General features: G+C 51.7%; 1 protein-coding gene across 2 annotated transcripts in view; it reads left to right on the top strand.

Annotated features, from left to right (window-relative positions):
* Positions 1–2,519: 2,519 nt before the first annotated feature.
* PIK3R3 (phosphoinositide-3-kinase regulatory subunit 3) overlaps positions 2,520–27,560 on the top strand; it is a 63,526-nt gene continuing 38,485 nt past the window's right edge. The window contains exon 1 of one of the 2 annotated variants that reach the window (XM_020987639.2): positions 2,520–2,822. In XM_020987639.2, coding sequence (XP_020843298.1) covers positions 2,675–2,822 — 148 coding nt within the window. In that variant the 5' untranslated portion in view covers positions 2,520–2,674. Of the gene's footprint in view, positions 2,823–2,880; positions 2,938–27,560 lie in introns of those variants that run through there. The other variant, XM_078156612.1, reaches the window with a different exon arrangement.

Genomic DNA, 27,560 nt, shown 5'->3' with positions numbered 1-27,560 from the left:
TCTTCCTGGTGTGCTGCCCAAGCCTGGCTCGGGGGACTGGCGGGGAGGCAAGCGGCCATCAGGGCAGGCTAGGACCTCTGCCAGGGACACGGCCAAAGCCGAGAGACCGCGGCTCCCGTCTGGATCTCAGAGCCCTGCTACTTCGGTCCATCGTTTCTTAACACTCCCCTCCCCCCATTCCCCCTCATCCCTGAGCACCCCTCTCCCCCCAGTAGTAGAAGCTCAGTGGCTAGTCAGGACAGAAGGCAAAGTGGGGGAGAAGAATGGCGGGGGGCGCAACCGTGCCCCCCCCACCTCAACATTGCCCAGCAGCACAGGGTAGGAGGGGCAGGAGGCGCGGCGGCCTGCAGGCCGGCGGCGGTTGCCAACAGGAGCACAATGGGCTTTGTTACTCTTGGGGAAAGAGGAAATATAGTCGTTCTCGCCTCCTCGCACGGTATTGTTCTGGGGGCCCCAGTCTCAATTCCGGACACGGTACACATACTATACGCGGGGGCCTTGCCCCGCTAGCCGTTCTGATTATGCCCCTGCCTCTGGGCCGCCCCTGATCCATTGAGACTGGGACACTTGGGCGTGCCTGGAGTATTAACTAGAGTCGCTGGGGTGGGGGGCGAGGGCCCAAGGTACCCTGCCAGAGGCTTAGCTCTCAAAGTCCACGTCTCTGCTGCGCTGCGCTGGGCCAGGCTGGGTTGGGCCGGGCCGAGTCAGTCTCTGTGTGTGTGAGTGTGTGTGTGTGTGTGTGTGTGTGTGTGTGTGTGTGTGTGTGTGTGTGTCTGTCTCTCATTATCTCTCTCACTGTCTCTGTTTCTCGCTCTTTCTGTCTCTGTCTCTCTATGTCTGTCTGTCTGTCTGTCTCTGTCTCTGTCTCTGTGTGTGTGTGTGTGTGTGTGTGTGTGTGTGTGTGTCTCCTCCAAGGCCTTTTCTGGTTTTGGGAACCCGCAGTGGGGAGCCCAGGGCTTAAGGAAAAGTGATAGAGGCTCTCGGTTCAGGCCACCCCTCTTTCCCAGCTAGTGGACAGCTCCAGTTGGGAAGCCTTTCGGAACACGCAGCCAGTTCAGGACTTCTGTCCAGAGCTGAGCTGGGAGCCTCGAGAGCTCAGCCCGCTTCTCATTCCGGGCCTCCTCCAGAACGAGGGCGGGCTGGTACTCGAAGTTCTGACACTTAGGTCCAGGAAGTGTCCCAGGGCACCAGAGACAAGAGACCTTGTGGGCTGGTGTGTGTGTGTGTGTGTGCGCGTGTGTTGTTCTTGTGTGTATACCATGTATATGCTCTTGGTGCTGGCTGTATCTGCACACGTGTAGTATGGAGTTGTGATATGTATACTCACCGATGTGGACTGTACGTGTATCTGCACACATGCTTGTCTGTATTGGGCGTGCGCCTGCGTACCTGTACAGGAAGAACTGTGCAGGTGCCTGTGCTCAGCTGGGCAGGGGTGTCTGGACAACGCACACTGGTAATGGCATGGTGTGTGGATGTGTGTTCGTGCACATGTGTCAGCACACAGCTGGGGGGACATGTCTGGACAATGTACAACGTATGGGCACGGTGTGTGGGTGTTTGGGAACCCATGTTCAGGCTTGTGTCATGCGTGTGCAGTGCACAGCAGAAGGGTGCCTGGACAATGCACAATGTGTCATCATGGTGGCCTGCGGACGTGCACATGCGTGTATCATGTGTGTGCAGTGCACAGGGATGTACATGCACGTACATGTCTGTGTGTACATGGGGGGGGTGCTGCTTCTCCCGCTCCCGCCCCTCAGACTCTGTCTCCAGGCAGCACTAGCAGGAGCTCTGCTCCTCCGCTAGCTCCGCCCCGCCCCGCCGGGCCAGGCCCGGCTCCGGCCGGCCCCGCCCCCTCTGCTGCTCGCTGTCTCCGGGCAGCCGGAGCCCCCCGCGCGTCGGGCTGAGCCAGCCGAGCAGAGCCGCGCGCTCAGGGCCGGGCCCCCTCCCCCGCCCCCTCCCAGGGCCCGCCCCTTCTGCCTTTGTCCCGCTTGGTAACTGGGATCCCGACCAATCAGCTACACACCGGCCGGCGCCGGCCGCCTTTTGATTGGCCTTCTACCGGGCGCGCAGCCGCCTCGCGCGGCCTCTCCTGGAGCAAGGCAGACAAAAGACGCAGGCTCCCGGCTCCCGCAACCGGCCTCTACCAATCGCAGCGCTCCGCTCTGCCCCCGCCCTCCCCCCGCGGCTCACAGTCTCCCGGCCCCAGCGCCCGGCGCCTAGCCAGTTCTTGGGTCGTACCACCATACTCCACTGAGGGGGGGGAGAGCCTTGGGAGGAGGTGACGGATAGGGGAGACCGGCCTGGAAAGCCCCACTTTTTGCGGTCGTCTCCGTACATATTCTTCTTTTCGAATTTCTCATGTGGCCCTCTTGAAGGGCTCCTGCAGTTTGAGACAGGGGCAGCCCGTGCTCCCCTCCCCCCCTTCCCCCTGGCCGGTGCGGCATTGGTCTTTCCTAGGCGGGAGGCGGGGTCGGGCTGGGGGGGAGGGCGAGCGGGCTGTCCACTCCCCTCCCTCCCCTCCCTCCGCGCCGTTAAAATGAAACTCTAGTGGCCGGAGCCGGAGCCGGAGCTGGGACTGCAGCCGGGCCGGGGCCGAGAGCGGGCGGCGAGCCCGGGGTGGCGTACGTGTGGGGAGCGGAGGAGCGCGGCCAGCCCCCGCGGGACAGCAATGTATACGCCGCCGTGGGGCATGGAGCGCGAGGACGGCGGGGAAGGCGAAGGCGAAGGCGGCGAGGGCGGCGAAGGCGAAGACTGGAGGGACGTGACCATGCCCTACTCCACTGAGCTCATCTTCTACATCGAGATGGACCCCCCAGGTGCGGGGGAGGGGGACCGTGCAGGGGGAGGAGGGCTGGGGGCTGCCTGCAGGAGGAGAGGGGACGTCGTCCTGCCACGCCGAGCTCCTCGAATGCAGCGAGATGGACCCCCCAGGTGCTGGGGGGGGACCGGGGGCTAGAGGGGGAGGGGGACAGCGGGAGGGAAAGAGGGGACGACGTCCTGCCCCGCCGAGCTCTTCTAAAAAATCGAGATGGGAACCTCCCCCCCAGGTGCGGAGGGGAGGAGGGAGAGGGACGGAGTACTGTGCGGGGGGAGAGGGAGGGGGCTGCTGGGGGGAGGACAACGTCCTGCTCTGCCGAGCTCATCTAATACAGCGAAGTGGACCCCCCCTCAGGTGAGGGGAAGAGAATGGGGGATGGGGACCAGCTGGAGGGGGAGGGGACAATGTCCTACTCCGCTGAGCTCATCTTCGACATCGAGATGGACCCCCCCCTTCAGGTGCGGGGAGGGGGACGAGAACGATGATGTCTTGCTCTGCCCAGCTCGTCTTCTAGGTCGAGATGGACCTCCCTCCCCCAGGTGCGGGGAGGGGGCTGGAGGGAGGGACCGGCTGGAAGGGGAGGGGAGGGAGGGTGCAGTGCTCCGCTGAGCTCATCTTCTACATCAAGAGGGACCCCCCCCCAGGTGCAGGGAACAGGGGAGAGATTGGGACGGGGACGAAGACGGGGGGCGGGCAAAGATGCACAATCTGCCCTTCTGGACTGAGATGAACAGCCACCCCCCCGCCAAGTTCGGGGAGGGGGCTGTGGAGGGGGGGGAGACTAGCTGGAAAGGGAGGGGAGTAGGATGCTGTGCTCCGATGAGCTCATCTACGCCGAGACGGACCCCCCCCAGGTGCAGGGGGAGCGGGCTGCAGAGGGGGAGGGGGAAGGATACCCTGTTTCCCTGAGCTCATCTTTTACGTTGAGATGGACTGGGGTGGGGGGAGGTTGGGAGAAAGCGGGCTGCAGAGGGGAGGGGGACTGGCTGCGCGGAGGCGGGGAGGATGCCCTGCTGCTCCTAAGAGTTCGTTCAGTTCATCTTATACGTTCGAGGACACCCCCCACTCCCAGGTGCAGGGACAAGGGAAGCGAGTGCCCTGCTACGATGAGCTCATCTTCTGCATCGAGATGCTCTCCCCCTTCACTGTGCTCTGGGGAGGGGGCTCGGGGTGTATGATGCCCAGCTCCTCCGAGCTCTTTTTCTGCATCGAGACGGACACCACCTCTCCTAGGGGGTTAGGACAGGAAGAGAATGGTGCCGGACTCTTTTAGATGCCCCTCCTCAGCTTCGGAGAGGGGGGAAGGGTGGGGGAGGGGGGAATTATCTGTGGAGGGGGTTGGGGACTGGCTGGAGGGGGTGATGCCAGACTCCTTGGAGCTCGTCTACTTCGCGATAGGTATGGGATAGGGGCTACTCCGGGAGGACGATGCCCAGGTCGGCCGAGCCCATTTTCTTCCTGGAGATGGACCTTCCAGGTCCAGGGGATGGGACTGAGAACCAGTGGGGGGGGGTGAAACCCTGCTCATTCTCCTCGAAATGGACCCTCCAAGTGCGAGGAGGGCGCTGGGGACTAGCAGGGAGGTGGGAGACGATGCCCTCCCTGCTTCGCCCTTCCGTGGGGCTTCCACGACCAGATAGAGCCTCCCAGGGGGCCCGGGACAGACTGTTGGGAGGAGAGGGAGGGTGCCCCAGCTCCTTTGAGCTCCCCCCTCCGCAGGGAGGTGAGCCGTTTAGGTGCACGGCGCCGGCCCCTCCTTCCTTTCTTTCTCCTGTGTTCCCAGGGGCGGTAGTTAGAGAGCAGCCTGCCGCCCCGGGCCGGGCTCCCGAAGTTTGAAGGGAGATCCTGGACTTCGAATGTGCCGGAGGACTCGGCAGAATGGGCAGGGCACGGCAGAGCGGGGGGGGGGGGGGGGGAGGCGCGGCTTCCCCCTCCCCTCCCCCCTCCACTCCATTTGCCACCTCTTCTCCAGATCTAAGCTACCTGTCCCAAGCCCTTGGATTTGACAAGCTCACCCCAGGGGGGAGGGGGGCTGGGACTGGGGCGGGGCACATCTTCGGGCAGGGGTGTGGCGACAGACCTCCCCCCTTCTTTTCTTTAGCTTTCTTAAGTGCTTGCTCGTACGTGCAGTTGAGCGCTGACTCCTTTTCTTTCTTTGTGGGGTGCAGGGGGAGTAAGCTGTCGGCTGAGGCTGGTGCTGGTGGAAGAGCTTTTCTTCGGGGCGGTCTCCTCCCTCTGCCACCTCCCCTTCCCCCTCTCTTCTCCCCTCCGCAGCCCTCCCCAGGATCCGCCTGCCATCTCGGCCTCTCCCTTCAGCCTGGGGCCCCACCTGACATTCATGCCGCTTTGATTCTTCCGGAGGTCGGGAGAGGCTCGGAGACCTTTGCAGCGGCCCGTGGCTAGCCCAGCCTGTCACCGTGGGCGCTTTGTAAAGCTTTGTCCCGGGCCCTCCCTTCCAGGTCCTCTGTCTTTACGGGTCCCTCCACTAGGAGGGGGACAGGAAAGGGAATCTGAAAAGTGGCCGGCGAGCTGGGATGGGGGAGGGGGAGCTGCTTTTTCTTTTTCAAGCCCATCCACTGGACAGTCAGATGTTAAAGCTCATCAGCCTGGTCGATGGCACTTGATTCTTCCGATTTGGAGCAGGTTGGGGGGCTCTTCTGACTGCTGTTTTTTGTTCCCCATGGGTTGTGTGTGTGTGTGTGTGTGTTTTAATGTCCTGAGGCTAAGCGTGCAGAATGCAGGAACTTCATTGACTCTACAATTGCAGTAAAGCAGGTGCCCTTGCGTGGTTTTCTGGAGAGGGCTGAAAGAGATTGGACCCCTACAAGCATAGGTGTCCAAGGGATGGGAGCGCCCCCAAAACCTTTCTCCTCCCTTACTGTCCCTTAGTGACACAGGAGAATTGTGCTAATTTGTTTGTTTGTTTAGCTGTCTGCCTAGTCAATAAAATGGGTCTGTCAGTCATTTGTATTTCACAATAATAGAAGTCCCCCCGGCTTTCATCTCCCTTTTTTCATTTCTGTCAGGCATTTTGCTTTTTCTCTTGCTTGAGTCCTAGAATTCTCCTTTATTAAATCTGCGATGGTGGATTGATGGCAGGGACAGCTCAGGAATGTTTAGCCAGGTTTGCAAGAGCTATTGGTCATTGTGACTATTTGCCTTCTTTGTTTTCTCCCAACAGAAAAGACTCTCGTCTCTTAAACGTGTTTGTGGTTTATAGGACCAGAAATGAGCGTATCATTGGTGTGTGCCCCGGCTAATAAAGCAGGGTTAGAGACTCTGGAGCTTCGCAGTGCCTGAGCTGCATTGTTCCCTCTCGGTCCTTTATGGACTTAGCAAAGAAGGCGGCTGGGGAATGGGGGGGGGTGTAGGAAAGAGACAAAAAGTGCCCCCAGGAATTGTTGAAAATAGGAGCCTACTTACAGGCTCTGAGAAGGGTTTGGAAGCCAGGTTGCCACAATTAAGGTCGTATGACTGGTGGAAACTCAGTGCTTGAGCTTAGATAAAAATTTCATGGCTAGCTCAGTCATTGTCAGAGATTACGGCTCTAATAGTAATAATTTCAGCTAACATTCATGTAAAGCTTTAAGGTTTGTAAAGCACTTTACAAATGCTATTTATCTCATTTGATCCTCACAAAAACCCTGGGACCTGGGTGCTATTAGGATCCCCATTTTACAGATGAGGAAACTGAGGCAGGCAGAGGTAAATCGACTTGCCCAGTCACACAGTTAGTAAGGGTCTGGGACAGGATTTGACCTCAGGGTTTCCAGCGCTCCATCTACTGTACCACAGGAAAGGCTGGACTTGGTCAGACCTTAGTTCGAATCCTGCCCACCTCCGATATTTATTAGCTGTGTGATCCTGGGGAAGGCACTCAGCCCCTCATGACAAGCATTTGTGGTAGGGTTTCCTCTTGAAGGGAGCGAAGAGAGCCCAGCTTATCCACAGCTCTTTCCAGACCTGTCTATGTGTCCCTGCTTCAGGTGAGGTAAACCCTTCTGAGCCAGATGGTTTAGGAGGAGCCTTGAATGATTCTGCCCCAGAGGGAAGTGACTTGTCTAAGGTCACCGAGTTAGAGGTAGAGCCAGGATTCTGCCTAGGTCTTTTGACATCTAGTTCTGTGCTTTCATCACCCCAGGCTATTTATGGCTGTGCAGCCCCGAGGCTCAGGATAGGAGGATGACTGCATTGCTCTTTGTCGGTGATTTGGATGCATTTGCCGAAGGCCTTGTAATTCTCATGATTCTCAAATCTCTTTGTCCAGCTCTGAGCTCTCTGCTGACCTCCAGTCTCCCACCTCCAAATGCCTATTAGACATCTTGAACCAGATGTCCAGTAGACTTCTTAACCTCAGCCTGACCAAAACTGAACTCATCATCTTTCCTCCAAGCCCTTCCCACTTCCAAACTGCCCCTTATTGTTGAGGGCAACACCATCCTTCCAGCCCTCTGACACTGCCACCCCTTGCCACAGGGCTCCGTCTCCTCCTACCTGGACCATTGCAGTGGCCGCTGGGGCGCCTGCCTGCCTATAGTTTCTCCCACTCCAGGCCATCCTCCATTCAGCCACTGAAGGGATTTTCCTCAAGCACAGATACAGTTATCACACACACACACACAACACACACACACACACACACACACACACACAACACACACGAATTCACTGACCTCCAGGGGCTCTCTATCACCTCCAGGATAAATGATAAAATCCTCTATTTGGTGTTCCAAGGCTTTCAAAACCTACCCCCCACACACACACTTTTTCAATCCAATCCTAACAGCAGCACAGCAGCCCCCCACTACCACACACATACACAGACACACACACACACACACACAGCTGTAGAAGATGGGGTTTTAGGTGGGACTTGTGGCAGCCAGGTGGAGTTGAAAAGGGAACTAATGGATTCTCTGCCTGGTTGGTAAGAAATAATTCTTGTTGGGCTCAGAGCGAGGTGTGCAGGAAGCCCTTCCCAACTCCTCTTAATCTTGGGGCTCTCCCTCTGTTGATTGTTTCCGATTTACCCGTCTACATCTCATTTGTACGTAGTTGTTGGTATATTGTATCTCCACTTGTTCAATTGTGAGCTCCTTGGGCACTGGGCCTGTCTTTTGCCTCATTGTATCTTCAGTGCTTAGCACAGTGCCTAGCACACAGTAGGTAGGTGCTTGTTGGCTGACTGACAGACCCTCTCCCCTCTCTTGGCCCTCGCTCCCCACTACTTGTCAGCTGGGAGATTTCAGACAGACCCCTTCATATCTCTGGAGCTCCATTTCTTTCTCTGTCAAAGAGGGAGTTGGCTGAGCTGACCTTAGCAGCCAGTCCCTTGCACTTTTAAAGTCTGTGATTATGAGGCTTGGACCTCCTGCAGGCCGGCTGGGTCAGGGGCTGCGGCCAGGTGTGGGTGGTGGGCAGACTTGGGAGCTTAGTGTGAGTTAGTAGCAGGGGACGGCAGCCCAGAAAGCTGCTGTGATTATTTTTTAAGGCTGCCTCATTCAAAAGAGGTCTCACGTCCATAAGTCGGGTGGTGAAAGTCTCAAGCTGCTCCTTCCCAGTCAGAATAGATCTGGAGCGTGACATTTGAGGAAGGACATTGACAAGTGACCTCTGGGGTATGTGGGCCTGTCCCCCAGTGCATGGACAGCAGTGTGGCTCATTTGGGGAGGCAGTGACTGGAAGCCAGCTGGGCCAGCCCTGGTGAGGGCCTTTCGTCAGGAGTGGGAGCTTTCGTGGGCCGGGGCTGGGTCTGGGTCTGCCTTTCTCCATGGTCTCAGCCCTGATTGCCTTTTCTTCCTCTGTTAACTCAATCTCAGAATTTTATTGGGTGCTTTTACTGTGCGACGGTTACAGAGTAGCCAATACTAGTAGAATGACTTAGTAGCAGCATTGTATTACTTAGTAATAGAGCCAGGGAGTCATGAAAACCTGCTTCTAAATCTGGCAGCTGTGTGACCCTGGACAAGTCATTTCCCCCTGCCTGGTTCAGTTTTCTCAATGGTGAAATGAATATAATAACACTGACCTCCTACAGTCATTGTGAGGATCAGATCAAATGAAATAATATTTTTAAGTGCTTAGCACAGGCCTAATGCATAGCAGGTGCTTATTAACTACTTACTTCCATGGGTCCATCGCTGTAATTATTTTGAAAGTAAGGGGGGGGGTGTACATTTGTGTACCATACATCATGGTTCTAGAATGCTGGTATCTTTGCATTGTGACGTCTTAGTTTACAAAGTACTTTCCTCAGCAGCCCTGTGCTGAATGCTGCAAGCACTGTCATTATTTTTAATCAAATGAGGTAACATATGTAAAAGTGTTTTAGAAATCTTGACCCATTATAGAAATGCTAGCTATTGTTTTCCAGATGAGGAAAGTGAGGCCCAGAAAGGATGGCTAGTGAGAGGCCTAGCCAGAGCTGGCCCTCAGGGGCCTAGCTCTGATTTGGGGCCCTGTCCTGTCTGAAACCGTGTAGAACAACCCAATGCCTAGTGTCTGGGATCTTCTTAGAGACTCTGTCCTTGTTCCTCTTGGACTTCAGAGGAAATTTACCTGACTTAAGCCGGCCCTTGAGGTACTAGACTGGCCAGAGAGAAGGGCTTCCTTCCCAGCACCTCTAAAGCCTGACAAAGGGCTGTCCTGGAGCCTTCCAATGGCTGGGGCCCATGTGGTGCTACAGGGTGGCAGGCTGCACAGAGACCCCAGGGAGCCCGGCCCTCCTATCTGCCGAGGCTCCCATTGAAGAGCCGGGGCCACCCACGAGCAGGGGTCAGCTGGCGACACTTGTGGAGGGGCCAGTGTAACTCCTCCCCTCCATGCAAGGGTAGGATCGTTTTCATGTGAAATAGGGGGAGCCTTCTTCATGTGGCTGCAGATGGTGAGGGTGGGAGGTTGAATTCTGGGGCCGCGGGGGGAACCACAATATATCTGCTATACAGAGCAGCCCTCAGTAAGAGAAGGGGGACAGCCATTGTCCTCAGAGGCTAGTCTCCCCAAGCCATGGCCCGAGGAACCAAGGTGGGCCAGGCTGGTGCCCAGAGGTGTTTCTGCTGAATGTCACACTAGGCGTTGTCCTTAGCCCTTCGTGGCTGGCAAAAGCCTACCAGATCAGCCTTCTAAAAATGGCAAGCTAAGCTCTCTTGGAGCAAGCCAGATGGGGAAAGTTTGCACAATAAAGTGAGCCAGGATTGTAGGTTCGTGGGGAAGCTACAATACTACAACAGTCTCCCCCTTCAGTGCATTCCCTCCGACTCATCTCTTTCCTTTGTCCATTCTATCCCAGCAGCTGATGGTCCGGTTACTCTTCGTGGCAGCCGACTGGTTGGCCTGCCCGGGGTCACTGCCGCTCCAAAGGTCTCTGGTCCTCTGCCAGCCATCCCTTCCTTTATCATTCCACTGCCCCTCCTAGCCACCTCCCACTTAACGATGGAGAAAGAAGCCTTTTGACTGCTGTCCCTCATTTCTCCTCGTCAGAGACCTTCAGTGATGGCGGGGCGTCTGGACAGCCCAGGTTCCAGACAGCCATCTATTCAGCTTTCTTGAAGGACATCAGCAGAAGCTGTCTCTGCCTCTCTACCTCTGCCACCGCAGGCAGCCCAGCCCTTCTGGGAGGCTCTTAATTTGTTTGAAATTTTTCCTTCATCCAGCCTAAATCTGCTGCTTTGCAGTTTCTACCCATTATTCCTCATTCTAAAGACTCCTGGGGAAATAAGTTAATTTCTTTGGGGCAGCAGCCTTAAACAACTGAAGATAGTTCTCATGGCCCCTCTGGATTTGTCTTCAGACTAAATTTTGTACCCCTTCACGCCCAACTCCTTCCTCTGATTGTTCTCTGGCTTAAACTCTTAGCCATCTCCATCTGACTGTTCTCCAGTTTGTCCTAAATGGGAGTGCCCAGGACTGAACCCCATGTCCAGGGGTGGGCTAACAGGCCCAGGGGGGCCCCTGCATTTCAAGATCACATCCGTTTTCTTGGATGTCATGTCCCACTGACCTGTGGGGCTGCCAGTCGCTTAAAATCTCCTGACCTCTTTCAGACAAATTGCTATCAAGTCATATCTCCCCTACCTTACACTTGTAGACTCAAATTTTAACCTCCATATAAGACTTTATCCCTATTCAATTTCACCTTACTAGATTCTTCCTGTGTCACAACTTGTCAGGATTTTTTGTGTCCTGATGGTCATCCATTGTATCAATTATCCCTTCTGGCCTTGTCCTTTTCAAGTTGTATAAGCCTGATGTCTCTGCTTGTATCCTAGTCCTTGATTAGCTCATAAAATGGCCCAGAGCCAAGCAGGAGTCCTGGGGCTGACCCTCATCCCTGGAATGGCTTGCTTCCTCACTGCCTTTCCTCCTCCCTACTTTTCTACTAGGATTTCTGTGGGAATCTTCTCCTGACCCTCGCCCCCCACCTCTTCATTGCTGCTCTCTCCCTCTTATCCAGTTATCACTCACACCCCCCCATTTATATATTATAACCTCCCAGAAGAACGTAAGCTCCTTGAGGGCAGGCATTGTTTTAATTTGTTCTTTATTCCCCACCAGTGCCTAGGAAGCTAGCTTTGAGCTATGTGTATTAGATTGGACCACTCACAGACAAGTTGACCTTGAGTATTAATTCTCAGGAAGCCTTCCTGGCAGCTAGCTAAAATTGAGGGTCGGCCACTGCCACCTCCTTAGGAGGCAAGGGGTTCCTGCTTTTGCTAAGGGAGGCTAGACCATCTTGGATGCCATCACAGCAAGACTTGGTCAGGTCCAGGTTGCACCAGACGGCTTTTGAGGCCCTTCCAATTCTGACATGGGCCCAGGAAGAGGAAAGGGGCCTTTGTTCGGTGATTACAGAGGGTGGGCATTATGGAAAAGGGGTGGCCTGGGCCCAAAATATGGGTAGGACTACCACAGGCAGAGATGAAAGAGGGGGAAGGAGTCAGAAAGGGCAAAAAGCTTTGCAGGAGCTAGCAAGCAATTCCAAGCATCAAGAACTTGGCATGTTTGAGCAATGGGAGGCCCCACTGTGGGGGGGGGGGGGGGGATCAAATTTAGAAGCCCTTGAGTGCTTGGCCCCTCAATCCAAGCTGTTTGAATTCACCTCGTTGGATTATCCTCTCCCATGTCCGTGTTGTCCACAAAGGGGGATGAGTGACCTACTCAGGTGTGTTATTAAAAATCAAGGCATCCCCTAGATTTACAGGGTTCCCACGGCCCACCAGTTTAGGAAACTGCTTAAAATTAGTCTGGCATGATCTGCTGTCACTGAAGCTGGGCTGGCTCTTGGTGGGCACTGCTTTTGCTTTCTTTCATTTTTAAAGAAGCTTTTTTTTTTTTTGGTTAGGCAATTGGGGTTAAGTGACTTGCCCAGGGTCACACAGCTAGTAAGTGTCAAGTGTTTGGTCTGAGGCCGGATTTGAACTCAGGCCCTCCTGACTTCAGGGCCAGCGCTCAATCCACTGTGTAAAGAAGCTTTATCAAATCCTTTTCACAGCTATCCCAGTCACTTTCTGTCATACACTTCACCCTCCCTCAAAATAAAGAAGAGCGGTTCAGAAGCACTCCAACTCACAGTGCCTCCATGTGATGGTCTCTACTGAGAAGAGGGAAGGGTGGTTTTCATCCAGAACCAGACTTAGCCCCCACCTTTAATCCAGCGTCAGCTGCCCTTCAATGTCGTCTTCATTTATAGTATTGTGATCATTAGATAAGTTCTTATGCCTTCATTGCTCGGCATTGCTTCTGCTGATGAATTCCTCAACCTAGAGGTCCGAGGATCCTCCTGGAGAGTAATTCCTCCCACTTTGGTCCATGTAACTGGAGGTCAGTAAATCCAGAGGCAAGTCAGAAGATAAAAACCTTAATTAGCATCAATTGATAGGTTTGGCAGGTAGATCATGACCTGTCCAGCAGAGGGAGGGACACACACAGAGAGTTTTATACAACCTTGGGGGCTGGGGTGATAGGCAAAAGGAGCTTGTCACCTGAGACTACTCATCTTTCTTTCTTTCTTTCTTTCTTTCTTTCTTTCTTTCTTTCTTTCTTTCTTTCTTTCTTTCTTTCTTTCTTTCTTTCTTTCTTCCTTTCTTATCAGGGTTAAGTGACTTGCCCAGGGTCATGCAGCTAGTAAGTGTTATGTGTCTGAGGCCAGATTTGAACTCAGGTCCTCCTGACTCCAGGGCCAGTGCTCTATCCACTGCACCCCCTAGGTGTCCCCTTCATCCACTTTCCTAACTTGGACACCCTGAGTAGTAGGAACAGGGTGTCAGGTGATTTGGAGGAGAATGTGTTAATCTTAGACTTAGAACTTGTCAACCTTGGGGTCTCAGGAGTTGCAAAACTTAAATTTGTTCCGATGGGATAATGTATTTCTCTGACCTTGGTCTTATCAGAATATCCTGGTGGGGCTGACAGTCTCCAAGACTGTGGGGGCCTGCTTTTAGATAGAGTCAGTAGGGCTCATCTTGTTAAATAAAACACCAAGTGAAGGTCTGTCTCTGTTTACACCAGCCCACAACTCTTTGTCCTCTAAGGTTGCTTTGTCTGGGGAGATGTGTCCCCCAAGCTCACGGGCAGCCTCCTTTCCCTGACTCCTCCATCTCTTGTTTCTTATGGCACCATGATGTCTCCCGATTGGTGAGCAGTCCTTTGTGGCCAGGTTTCTGCCACCACCAAAAGGGCTGCTGCATGTCCACCTCAGAGATGGAGCCTCTCTGTCTGACTTCCTTGGATATGGCCTGTTTCATTCTCTTCCCACACAGAATTTCACGGTGCTTTGGACCCTTCGTGGCTCCACCAGGGTTAGAGTTAGGCTCCTCGTGCCTGTCTTCCCACAGCCCCTGCAGCATGTTTTTTCATCCTTTATCTTTTTTCTTGGCTTTGAAGAGGAGCCTCAGCCTCATTCTCATTTGCGTTTCTCCTCTCACTAACTTTGAGCACTTTTCCATATATTTGTTGATACTTTGCATACCTTTTAAAAGTGGTTCTTATCCCCCACCCCCATCTTTTGAGGAATGGCTTATGCTCGTTTTTTTGTCAATTCCCTTGGTCCTCTCAATGTCGCTGTTGGATGAAAACTTCTCTCCCTGCTCCACAACCTCTTTCATTGAGTTCTTTTCTAAATATTCTTTTTTTTTTTATTCCTGTAATGGAAATCCAGAATTCTGCCTTTATGGAAGGACAGGTGGACGTGAAGCTCAATAGCTTGGGGGATTGCTGATTCTTTTGCTTTCTGGAGCCTGTAGTACCTCTCCCATAATTCCCTCCTTGTTTTTACTTTGAGCTTTTTTTTTTTCGATTAAGAATTTATTTTATTCTTCTTTCCAAGTTGAAAAAAAAAGAAAGAAAAAAATCCTTATAACAAATATGCACAGTCAATAGAGACCAATACCCACATTGGCCACAGCCCACGTACCAGTCTTGTTCCACAGCATGAGCCCATCACCTCTCTGTCAGGAGGTGAAGAGCACCCTTCATCATTGGTTCATTGGGATCATTGCATTGATCAGACTTCCAAAGCCTTTTCATATTGTTTATCTTTACATTTCTGTTGTTATTGTATAAATTCTGTTCCTGTTCTGTGCACTTTAATCAGCATCAGTTCATACAAGTCTTCCCAGATTTCCCTGAAACCATCCCCTTCATCATTTCTTATGCACTAATAGTATTCCATTATGTTCATGAATTCATTCAGTCAATCTCCAATTCAAGAACCTTCTCTCATTTCCCAGTTCTTTACCACCACAAAAAGAGCTGCTATAAATACTTTTGCATATGTAGGTCATTTTCCTCCTTGATGTCTGTTGGGGGTAGGCTTAGGAGTAATATCTCTGGGTCAAAGTTTGGTGACTTTTAGGGCATAGCTACAAATTGGCTTTCCAGAATAGCTTGACCAGTTCACAGCTCTACCAATCATGCATTAGTGTGCCCTTTTTTTCACAGCCCCTTCAGCATTTTCATTTTTTTTTGACCTCTTTGCCGATTTAGTGGGTTCTGAGGGAGAACCTCAGAGTTGCTTTCATTTGCGTTTCTCTAATTATTAGTAATTTGAAACATTTTTTTCCATGTATCTTTTGAAAGCTTGGATTTCTTTCTTTGAAAACTGCCTCTTCATTCCCTTAAACCATTTATCAAATGGGGAATGGCACTTGTTTTTATAAACTTTAACCAGTTCTTTACATATATTGCACATGAGACCTTTATCAGAGAAACATGAAGATTTTTAAATCCAGTTAACTATTTCTTTTCTAGTCTTAACTACATTGCTTTCTGTGCAAAAATGTGCAATCAAAAGTGTCCATTTTCCCTTTTGTGATCTTCCTTGTCTCTCATTTGGTCATGAACTCTTCCCTTATCCCCTAGATGTGACAGGTGATTTCTCCTCTGCTCCTCTGGCTTGTGGATGATGTGACCTTTTATGCTAAGTCACATACCCCACATCTCTTGTTTATCCTTCCTTGAAGGACCTGTGATTTCATCCATGTGGATGCTTCCACTGACACAGGTTGCCATCCCCTCAGTGATTTTGACCACAGCTTCTCAAAAAACCACTTATCACCTGCTGGAGAACCCTCTGGGCTTTTGAGCATTTTGGCTGGTCCTAAGGTGCCAGGTGGACCGTGGCTGGGTCTTCTGTGTATTTTCTTTCCAGATTGCTGAGAGGACCGACAGTGCAGGTCCCGATTCACATGAATAAGAAATCCTCGAAGCGGCCGCATTATTCACATTCTCAGTGCACTTCTCCATTGGGCTGGAACCAACGGCCATATTTTATATAATTGTGACCCCTCCCGGGAATCCCTGCTCGCACTAATGGGGCCCTAGCCATCATGGCAAAGAGCCCTGGCTTTGGCCTTGGCAGAGCTGAGATCGGATCCAAACTCCGCCCATGCCCCCTAGGTAACCCCGATCTTGCTGGGCTTCAGTTTCCTCACCAAAATCAATAGGTGACCTTGAATGCAGTTCCTTCCTTTCTTCCCCCACCCCCAGGTCTGAATCCATAACTGTGTTCTATTAGCTTTGTTTTGGCTAATATTGCTTTATTTCTTAGGTTATGTTGGTCTCATTTTATTATCAATAGCCATGATCTTTGCTGGACTAAAGAGAGAATTTGTTCTCTCAGAGCAAGTAGGTCATGGAAAATATACATTTGAATCTCAAATATGTAGATATTGGCAAAATTCCCAGGCTTGTGACGGCGTGGATTTGAGTGAGAGCTTGCAGTGTAGATACGGCCAAACATGACTGTCAGGAGAGTACGGTGGCTACTTGAGGGGGTGTTGCTGAGACTGGCCCAGCATCGTTGGACAGTGAGGGTCCTGAGCATACCCAGAGAAGTTGACTGCGGGTGACTCCTTGTAGCTCGTTTGTCGAGGGGACATTGCCAGGTTCTGGGCTGAGTGAGTCTAGTCTGCTGGGCCGTCTCGTTTGGGCCTCACTCTTATTTCCACTGAGGAGAGTCTGTCCCGTGGCCAGCCGTGGCTAGCAGCTCCTGCTAGCTGATTCTGCCAGGCCCTCCTCAGCCTGTTCCTCAGCTGCTGGGGCCTAATCTGCTCCTCACAGGTAAGCTGCCCCCAACCTAGCCCACTGACTGTGGTGTGGTTCTAAGAGGAGGTGTGAAGTTACAGAACACAGCACTCGGGCCTGACGGAACAGAACTCTTACCTGTAAGGCCTGGCTAGTGATTCTCCAGGACATGGAGGATGTGAGAGTGATTGTTCACCAGAATCAGCCTGGGAGTTGGCCAGGATTTTCTCAGGCTGCTGGCCTGCCCCACAGTTGTCTTAGGGGTTTAGTCACTCAGTCAGTGATTGAACATTTAGTAAGCTCCTACTATGTGACAGGCATTGTGCTAAGTGCTGGGGATTCAAAAGATAGAGATATGGGGGGAGGTGACGTGCAAATAAGATGTATAGAAGATAAAGGGGAAATAAAACAGAGAAGCACCAGCATTGGGGGGTTGGAATGACTTCTACAGAAGGGGGGATTTCACCCCAGACTTGATGGAGGATTGACTATTTAATCCTGGAGGCGATAGGGAGCCGCTGGAGATTTTTTGAGTAGAGGGGTGGTATAGTCAGACCTGTGCTTTTGGAAGATCCCTTTGGCAGCTGGGTGGAGGGTAGACTGAGGCAGGGAGACACCCCCCCTCCCAGCATCTAGTACAATAATCCAGGCGTGAGGTGAGTGTCAGAGGAAAGAAGGGAGTGTATGTGAGACATGTTCTGAAGGTAAAACCCACAGCCCTGGCAACAGATTGGGCTGGGGGGGTGGGGAGGGGGGTAAGAGTAAGGAGTTGAGAATGACACCTAGATCTGAGCCTGGTTGAGTGGGAGGACGGCAGTACCCTAAGGAGTAACGGGAAAGTTAGGAAGAGAGGAAGGTTTGAGGGGAAAGATGGCACAGTCATTTGGGAGCATGTGGACTTTAAGATATCTGTGGAACGTCCAGTGCTGAGTGGGTCAGTGGGCAGTTGGAGATGCAAGACTGGAGGTCAACAGAGAAGTTAGGGCAAGAGAGGTAGATCTGCTGATTAACAAAGAAAGGGTCATTGACTCCATGGGATTCAATCCATGGAATCACCAAGTGATGCAACAGGGAGGGAGGGGAGAAGAGGACCCAGGCCAGAACCCTGAGGGACACCTCCTAGTAGTATGACCTGGAGGAGGATCCAGCCAAGGAGACTGGGAAGGAGCCATCAGAGAGGGAGGAGGAGAGCTGGGAAAGGGGAGGGGCATCCTGAAAACCTAGAGACTCATCCAGAGTGTCAAAGGACACAGAGAGGTCAAGGAGGAGGATGGAGAAAAGGCTGTTGGATAGCAAGTAAGAGGTCAGTCTCTTAATAGGTACTTCACATAGAAAGAAGAATTTCTGGTTCTGTATGTTAAAATTTCTAAAAAAGCTATGGCATCCCACACTTGTGTAAAAGAGGCTCTTTAAAAACTGCAGAAGCAGCAGCGTGGGTGTTTCTCTCTGTCTTTCTCTCTTTCTTCCAGCCACTGAATCTCCAAAATCTGGGTCACTGCTCAGAGAGGGCCGTTGGGATCTTTGTTGTGGTCTGTTTTGTTTTTGAGGAAAGGTTTCCCCTAGCATGTCGGGGTGTCCTGATCGGCTCCAGGTCAGATCGCTGGGAGGCCCCTGGTTGGGGGGACGGGTGTCCCGCTCAGGGTCTCAGCGAAGAGCCCTTGAGCTCCAAGGCAGGTTCCCTTTTTCCTTGCAGGTAGAGTAGGGAAGGGCAGAGGGCAAAGGAGAAGGAGAAGTCCTGTTGGAGAGAACTTCAGGTAGATTCCAGCGGGGAGACTTTGGAGAAAGGTTCAGGACTCAGAGGGGAAAGCCGTTCAGGACACTTGGTGAAAGAGTCACCTTGGAGGGGAGGGTTCTCCCTCAGGGGAAATCTTTCCCTTTCAAGATCTGTGACATGAAATGAATTGGAAAGCTGACCTTCTGTAAAGAAAGTTTTTGAAAGCATTAGTGAATTTATAATGTTCAATGTAGGAAATGGAAGGTTTGATTAGGGCTGTTGGGACAGATGGAAGGAGGAAGGCTCTCCCTGTTCATGGAGACGTTTCAGGAAACACCTCTTAGGAAGTCCGTCCCTTGACGTTGGGTTTCTCCTTGGGAGCTCTGTGTGGGCTGACGGGCCTGCTGCCATGGGGAGAGAGATGCGCTGCATGGGACCCACCAGAAGACCTCTTCCTGAGGCCCAGGGTGGGAGGCAGTTCCTCCCAGCTTCTCCGTTGGCTTTGTTATCTGCTGCTGGGAAGTGCTTTTGTCAGAGAAGCTTTTTTTCTCTCTTGTAAGATCTTAATTTTCAGTGAGGGCCTGCTATTTCTCTGGAAGGAGTATGACGTCAAACACAGGGAAACATTTCTGTTCGTCACACATTTGATCTGGAAGGCGATCACTCACTGCCTCTTTTCACTGAAAAGAATACTGAGATTGGAATGATTGCCAGAGAAGTGGGGGGCGCTGGGCCTAGGCCACAGGACCACCTCATTACAGGTTTGACTGATCACACTCCTCAAGGGTGGGATGCTGTGTCCTCGGTGCTGGGCACACAAATAGCCCCTGCCCCTGCCTTGTAGAGTATCAGCCTGCAACAGGGAGGTGATGTTTATAAGGAAAAAAATATGTGGGCATGAGTGTGTATGTGTGCATGCACGCATGAGCATTGAGCAAGTTTATGCTTTGCCATGCATGTGTGCACGTGTGTATGCTATGCCTGTATGTGTATATGTTGCATTGCATGTGTGTATTGTGTGCTTGTATGTGTGTATGCATATGCACACATGTGTGTATGTGTGTGTGCGTGCATATGAGGTGTAGAGTTGGGAAAGGGAAACACAAAAGCTTGGTGTGGGGGGGAGAGTGCAGGGTTACTGGAGACGTGAGAGATGCTACCGCAACTGAGCTTTGAAGGAAACTAGAGATTCTGAGAGACAGACAGACAGAGAGACACAGAGAAAAAGAGAGAAACAGAGAGAGAGACACAGAGAAACAGAGATGGAGAGAGAGAGAGAGAGAGAGAGAGAAACACACACACACAGAGAGAGACAGAGAGAGAAATAGACACAGAGAGAGAAACAGAGACAGAGAGAGCACAGAGAGACAGAGAGAAATAGAGAGACACACAGAGAAACAGAGAGACAGAGACAGAGAGAGAGACAGAGAGAGACACACAGAAAGAGAAACAGAGAGAGACACAGAGACAGAGAGAAACACACAGAGAGAAACAGAGAGAGAAATAGAGAGACACACAGAGAGAAACAGAGAGGGAGACACAGAGAGAGAAACACAGAGAGACAGAGACACACAGAGAGAGAAACAGAAACAGAGACATACAGAGAGAAACACGGAGGCACAGAGAGAAATAGAGAGACACAAAGAGACAGAGAGAGAAATAGACACACAGAGAGAGAAACAGAGAGACACAGAGAGAAATAGAGACACAGAGAGAAACAGAGACACAGAGAGAGAGAAACAGAGAGAGAGAAATAGAGGGACACAGAGAGACACAAAGAGAAAAACAGAGAGAGACACAGAGAGAGAAATAGAAAGACACACAGAGAAACACAGAGAGACAGAGAGAGAGAGCATGTGCATTCCAGGTGAGGGAGACAGTCTGCGCAAAGGTGTTGGGCAGGAGATGGAAGGCAGCAGGTGAGGCAGGCCAAGTCCAGCCGGTCAGTGGTGCTGGCGTGTGTAGGGCAAGGCGCAGAGTTAAGTGTGGTCAGTCTGGCAAGGTCAGCCGGAGCCAGGCTGGGGGGGCGGGGTGCCTCCCAAGGCCAGCCAGAGGAATCTGTACCAGCTGCTAGAATGGCTGGGGACACACACGTGTCTTTTATGGGAAATGCAGTTTGTGTTTTTCATTACCTAAAGAAGGTATTCTTTCTTACTGACGTGTGAAGATAACTCATGATTCTCCATCAGGGCTTAATGAACTTATTTTTTAAAAAATTATGATAACTGCATTTCCATATAATGATTTTCTGTGTAATCCCATACATTTTATTTTCTGTTCTTAAAAACCTCATTGTTAGGCTTTCCTGGATTGACTGACAGAGGGCCAGGGGGTCCAAAACACAAAAGGGCTAATTAAGACTATGGAGAGAGGAAATGCCTTGTCTGCTCTTCTTGTGGACAAGAGGACAACAAAAGGGTCCATCAGAACTAGCAAACATCCAAAACCTCTGGCACTGTAGGTAGCATTCCCCACCCGTAGCCCCCCACCTCAGCAGAGAGATGAGAGGAGCTGCCTTCTGGGGCCCACCACAGTCTTGGAGTTCAGGTGCCGTTCTTCCCACTGGCCCTCTGGTCGTCTTGGGGCATCGTTCCCCATGTTTGTCCAGTTGCCCTGTTTTTATTTCCATCAGATTCACAGCTTGTTTCTCAGTCATGGGCATCTCTTGTGTTCCAGTCCTTTGCTACCACAAAAAGTGTGGCTATAAATACCTTCGTGTGTGTATGTGGGGCCTGTCTTTGGTGATTGCCCTCCTAGGGGCCAGTGCCCAGCCCCAGCAGGACCTCTGAGTCAAAGGAGATGGACAAAGTTTTAGTCCCTTTCTTCACATAATCCCAATTTGCTTTTCGGATTGGTTGGATCTACTCACAGCTCCACTAACAATGTATTAGTGTGCTTGTCTTTCCACTTCAATGCTGACCTATGTACAGTGGCCAAGGGACTGGGCTAGGGAGTGAAATAAAACATAGCTGGCATGGGGCCTACTATAGTGGAGATCAGGGGGAGGGGTCTTTATCTAAGGCATCGATAAAAATGCTCAACAGCCCAGGGCCCAGCACAGATCCCTGGGGCACCTCGCTAGGACCTTTCGCCTGCCGAGCTGATAGACAGCCATGAATGACTCCTCTCTGGGGAATCTCCCTGACTGTGCTATGCGCCTGTCTCTCCAGCTTTTCCATAAGAATGGTCCAAGGCAATTTACCAAATACTTTGCTTGTTGGTCAGTGGATTTGCTGAAGTCTAATTAAATTTCATCCACTGCCTTCCCTTCATTTACCAGTGAAGTAGCCCTCCAAAAGAGAATAAGGAGGAGTGTGGCTTGGCTGGCTCTGGCTGAAGCCATACCATGCCCGCTCCTTTTGAATGAACGGATGGCCTCTGGCTTCTCTCGGGCTGAGGCCTGGGGCTGAGTCTAATCCAAGAAGAAGGCTCTGTCCAGCCAGCATATCACCCCACTGAGAGGTCAATTTAATGAGTTCTTGTTTGGGAAATGTAGTTAGTTGGAAGCTTTTTTTTTTTTAGGCAATGGGGTTAAGTGACTTGACTAGGGTCACACAGCTAGTAAGTGTCAAGTGTTTGGTGTGAGGCTAGATTTGAACTCAGGTCCTCCTGACTTCAGGGCTGGTGCTCTATGGAAGACTTCTATGGAAGCTTGTCTTAAAAACAAGAAAAAAGATTTGGCATCCCAGTGTATGGTAAGCCCACCTGCGTCTAAAGTGCAGGTGACCTTGGGCTGGGTTAAGAGAGGTTTTCCTGCCCTCTGCCCTGGGCAGGGTCACCTGCACTTTGGGGGGGGGGGTCAGTTCTGGGCCACAGCTTAGGGAGGTCATCAATTAGCCAGAGGGCAACCAGGATGGGGAGGGGCCTCAAGTTCATAGAGTGAGGGAGGAGTGTTTGAGGGAACTAGGGAAGAAGGCTGGCCCCCAGGGGCACAGCAGCATCCCAGGGCAGTCAGAGGCAGAGAGGTGGTATAGGCTCCCAGAAGAGGAGGGGGTGTTTCAGGCTTTGCTCTGCGCCTAGCCCACAGGGCCTGCCTGGCCCACTCCTAGGGCAGGGGCGGGACTCACAGAATGGGCCTGTCTTGGGGTATGTGGGAGATGGGAAGAGATTCTGGACCAGAAGGCCCCTGAGAGCTTCGGATTCTTTGAGATCTGGGCTCAGTTCCTGCTCTTCTCTGGCTTTTCCTAGCTTTGCTACTTTGGGCCCAGGTACCATCATTGCTCTGGGCCTTGGTTTCTTTATCTGTTAGATGGGGATAATACTTTCCCTTCTTACATTATAGGGTTGTTATAAGGAAAAGAAGCCTTAATCTGGCCTCAGACACTGAACACTTACCAGCTGTGTGATCTTGGGCAAGTCACTTAAGCCCTGATTGCCTTACCAGAAAGCAAAAAAAAAAAAAGCCTAAGGAAAGGCGGATAGAAACGTGAGAAGCAGCTGTGGTCATCATTCCTAATTCTGCCCCTTTAGAGCTGAAAAAGCTCACAGAAAACATGTCCATGCCTTTATTTTACACATGAGGAAACCGAGGCTGAGACACCTCCAGAGACTTGGCTTGGGTCACAAGCCCTGACACGAGTGGCACCAGCGATCCCCCCTCCTGGACCCTTCTCTCCTCTGCCTCTATGGGAGGCCCTTCCTAGTCACCCAGTGGCTTCCCCTTCTCCTCTGCAGGTGTCTTGTCTCTCCTGGGAGAACATAAGAGGGCCCGTTTTTGCTTAGCACTGGGCCTGCTGCCTGGCAGAGGCCTCCGTGAGATGCTTGGGGGTTGGTTGGTTCAGAGCGTGAGCGTTTGGGTCGCTGCATTGTGTGGCAGAGCAGAGGACCAGCCTTCGGAGAAGCCGGGTTCCCTGGGGACGCTGCACATACTGAGTGTCCTTGGGCAGGGCTTCTAACCTTCCGTTCCTCGGGTGCCTTAGCTCCGTAGTCCAGCCTCCCAGGGTTGCTCTCACATAGAGCACTGGGGTGAAAGCGGAGAAAGCCCGGGATCAAGTCCCCATCTCTGACTCTTCACTCCCTGGGTCACCTTGGTTGGGCCAGTTACATCCCTACTCTAGGCCTCAGTTTCCACATTGGTAAACTGAAGGGGCTGGTCTCGATGGCCCCAGGTCTGCGGCATGATGGCCCTACATGAAGCCCCTTTGCATGAGAGCAGCTCTGGGGGCTCCAGGCCAGCTGCACCCTAGTCTGTGGTCTAGGACAGTGGGACCTTTCAGGCCTCCATGGTAGGGGCAGTCTTAGGCTCCACCTTAGTTTGGGTGTTGCCTCAGTGGCCTTTCCCTGTTGTTTAGATGAAGCTTTGATTCGGAACAAAGCAGGGTTAAGTGAGAACTGGTCAGAATGGAGTTTCCCAAAATCCCTGAGTTGGCAGGACCCCCGAGGCCAGCCTTGCCTGGGTGTGATTCCTGTTAACACCATTCCTAGCTAGTGACCAGTCCGGCCACCTTCCCAGGAGGCTCATTCGGTCTGTTTCCTTCTGGATAGCTCCAAGTGTTAGGAAGTATTTCTCTCTCTCCTCTCTACGATTAATAAAACGGCTTGGGGCCAAGCACAGATCCCTGGGCTACTCTACTGGAGACCTCCTATCACATTGACGCCAGACTATTAATTACTCTTTGGGTCTAGTTGTTGAACCAATTCCAGTGTACTTAACTATAGTCTCATTTACACACATCTCTTCATATTGTCCAGACCCAGTCACCTCCTTTCCTAAAATCTGGGTAGACAATATGGGTGATATTCCTGTCATCCATTCCATCATTGTTTGGAAACAAAGATGGAAGTGAGGTGACTGGCCTGAGCTGGCCTTGATTTGGAGAGAAGGGGTGTTCTTCTGAGACCCACATCTGCAGACATTTATCAGGCACTTGTCATAATCTTTAATTGGCATATGCCTTGAACGTAGGGAGGTGTGGCATACAAGTCTGGGGTCTTTTGCCAACTGGCTGGGAAATCCTTAGGGACTCCCAGCGTGTCCAGGTCTCAGTTTCCTCATCTGCCAAATAAAAGGATTGGGCAAGGTGGTGGACTAGAAGGCTGTTAGAACAGTCTGGAAGATAGGCAGTGGGGCCTTTTTGAGGGTGGAGGCCATGTGAGCAGAGAGAGGGAAATCAGTTCAGATCTGTGGCAGAGTTAGAATCAGTGAGACACAGCAAAGGAAGCCACCAGTGGAGGCCTGACCCCTATCGCCTGTGGGACCTTGGACTCCATAGCCTTTGAGGTCCTTCCTGGGTTTAAAATGTTGATTCTCCAGCCATGATCTGAGACCTGGCAGAACTGGAGCCTTGAAGGGACGTACTGTCACCCTCTGATCAAATGGCTTCATTTCCTGGGGAGTCTTTGCTTCTCCCGGGGGTCGGTGCACGAGACGATCACCCATTCCGTTGGGTTTGCGTCACCCCCTGGCAGCAGGCATGTTGGCTGTGGGCTAGAGTGAGCCAGGGGCAGGCAGTGATTCAGACTGCTTCCAGGGGCCCGTGGGTGTCTGAGCCATGCTCACTCCTCCCTTCAGTCCCAGAATGAACAGACCAGGAGGAAGGAGGGAGCAGGTCTTTGCCTGATGTTATTGAGAGCCTTTCTGATCTGCATCACAAGGGCTGGGTGGAAGGATTCTCCCTGGAAGGAACCGGGCAGCTAAGGGAGTTAGGTACCCCCTGGTGGCCTCCCAGAGAAGGGCTGGCCTAGGAAGTCTTGGGTTCAGATTCCACCTCTGACACTGACTAGATGTGTAACCATGGGTGAGTTCCTTTTCTGCTTTCCACCTCAGTTTCCTATTCTGTAAAACGAGGCTAACAATGCCTCTTGTACCTGTGTCAAGTAAGGATCGAATGGGATAATGTCTGTAAAGAAGGACCTCTGCACATTTGCAAGGGTCCTCCCGGGGTCTGTTAGGCTATTAAAGCCAAAGGGCTGCCCACAGCTGAGGGGAACCTGGCTGGCCTGGGGGGAGGGGGAATAGCTTTTCTTTTTTGCTTTTTGGTGAGGCAATCAGGGTTAAGTGACTTGCCCAGGGTCACACAGCTGGTAAGTGTAAAGTGTCTGAGGCTGGATTTGAACTCAGGTCCTCCTGAATCCAGGGCCAGTGCTCTATTCACTGCACCACCTAGTTGCCTTGGGAATGGCTCATTTTAAAGAAGAGACATGGACTTACTCCCTTGTCAAAAATAAGGCTAGCCCAGCCTTACAGTGTCTTTTTAAAAATGCAGTTTTTATTGACATTTTTTGGTAATTATGTCATTTATTTACAAATATCTCTCTTCCACCTGAAAGCCATTCCTTTTAACAGAGTTAAAGGGAGTGGTGATGTTGGAATGGTTCAGCCAGGACCTTAGCCACCTTGCAGCGTCTGCTGCATTCCACACCCATAGTTCCCCAGTTCTGCAAAGAAGATGCATTTTCTCAGCTCTTCACTGGAGGGGGGGCCAGGGAGCCAGGGAGTGAGGCTTGAGTCAAACTAGGTTCTTAGGTTTGGGTAGCATTCAATTTCAATCATTCTTCCTGTTTACACTTTTAATCAGGGAGCGCTTAACTAAGAGAAGCAAAGACTCCCCAGGAAATGAAGCCATTTGATCAGAGGGTGACAGTACCTTAGGGACACAAAGACATTGTAATGCCTGCCCTCAAGGAACTTACGTTCTATTGGAGGGAATATCCCCTAAGATATATCATTTATTGTATTTACCCCAAACTGCAAGGTAGGTTTTCTTTTTTGTGAAAGCACTAGCAAGGGGGGGAGGGGGCAGGATAGGGAGGAGGGGTCAGGAAAGGCTTGATGTAGAGGGTGTCACTTGAAGGATTTGAAGACCCAGGCAAGAAGGGAGTGAATTGAAAACCATGGTGGGCAGCCTGGAGGGAGGTGTAGAAATGGGTGATAGAATGTAGCAAGAAGGCTGATGGTGCTGGGCCCAAAGGGCATGAAGGGCAGTTGGAAAGGTGGGTGGGACCCAGGGGTCAAGGGCATGTCAGGCACTAGGGAGCCACTGGAGTTGAAGGAGTGGAGGTGTCCCATGAGACCTGTACTTTGGCAGCTTGGTGGAGGACCGACTGGAGAGAAGAAGAGAGACTGATGAGGGGTGGCTAGGGGAGTGAGGGGAGAGGAGGCAACCTGCGGGGGAGCTGCGGTGAGGTAGAGGCCAGACTTGGCCCCTGATAGGAGGCAGTCCTGTGGCCCGTCGAGTCTTTGTTGTTTCTTCCATCCCGTTTGTCCCCAGTGACCCCCCCTCAATGGGCATTTACTCTCTTTCTGGTTCTTTGCCCCCTCAAAGGTGCTGCTCTGAGCACACTGGGGCTGGTGGGCATTTCTTGCTCCCTTTGTGCGCCTTCGGGCCCTAGGTGGAGGCCGCTGCATTTGGTCTGGCTCAGATGGGGCCCAGGACCTCCCCTCTCCCCACTGGGCGTCCCCACCTCTGTTTTTCCTCTTTGGTCCTTTTCCTGCACTTGGACCGGTTCCTCTGCAGCTGTTCCAGCCCGATCCCTCTCAGCTCCTCACTTCCTCTGAGCCCCAAGCATTCCCCCTAATACAGCCTCTCCCCCCCATTCTTCTTTTCCCCTCTATCAGGCTGGAAGTGCTTCTGTTCAAAGGATCCTTCTTGACCCCTGATTTTAAACTGTCATTTCCTCAAAATTCTGTCCTGACCTCTGCTTGCCTTTAATGAAATGTCAAGTACCTATGATCTGGCTCAAGGCCAGTCCAGCTCACCTTTCTTCTTCTATTACCCTGCTTTTTCTTGGCCTAAAATGACATCAGACTTGCTCTTTTTCCAGACTTGTTAAATAGAGAACACATTTTGGTGAAGGGGAGGAAAAGGGGGAGGAGGGGGTGGTCCCACAATATTCCAGGATTTTCTGGCACAGGCCAGTATCCCCTATACCATTTTTTTGCTCACAGCTTATGTGGCTCTCTGGTATGTGCCGGATCCTAAGGCACTCCCAACCCATGTCCCTGGAATCTGGGCTGGTACTAGCAACAGGTCAGCCAGGAAATCCAAGCCAGACGCCTGCTGGGAGCCAGTGCTAAGAAACCCCTCAAATAAATTGGAATTTTCAGGAGAACCTGGGACTCACTGGTATAGCCAGAAGGCCAAATATCGCTGCCCCCGATGGGTTCAAGCAGCACCGACCCCTGAGCTTTAGGGAGCCAGAGGGCGAGGGCCTTCCTACCAGGAACTTGGAGATTGAGAGCCTTGGCTCCCACCATCTTGGAACAAGATGAACCACACGGCTCATTTTGAGTATGATTTTGGCCCAGTTAGGACAAAAACTTTGTTTTGGTTTTTAATTATGTTTTATTAGTGCCTGTTTATGTTTATAGAACATAGCTATTTGTATACAGCTAGGTTCAAATTAATGTAATAATGAATCCCTGGATGTGGCCATGTACATTCAGATTTGTGCTATTTAAAGTTATAATGATGTACAAATGTGGTCATCGGTTCCAGCCGATTAGAAATATGCAGTGCTCTGATAATGTGATGACTTCTGGGGATTCTGTATTCACATTCA

Source organism: Phascolarctos cinereus, unplaced genomic scaffold (genome assembly GCF_003287225.1).
Source record: "Phascolarctos cinereus isolate Bilbo 61053 unplaced genomic scaffold, phaCin_HiC Scaffold_5;HRSCAF=322, whole genome shotgun sequence".
Classification (NCBI taxonomy): domain Eukaryota; kingdom Metazoa; phylum Chordata; class Mammalia; order Diprotodontia; family Phascolarctidae; genus Phascolarctos; species Phascolarctos cinereus.
Note: the sequence above shows the minus strand (reverse complement) of the source record. Positions and strands in the feature narration are given on the sequence as shown.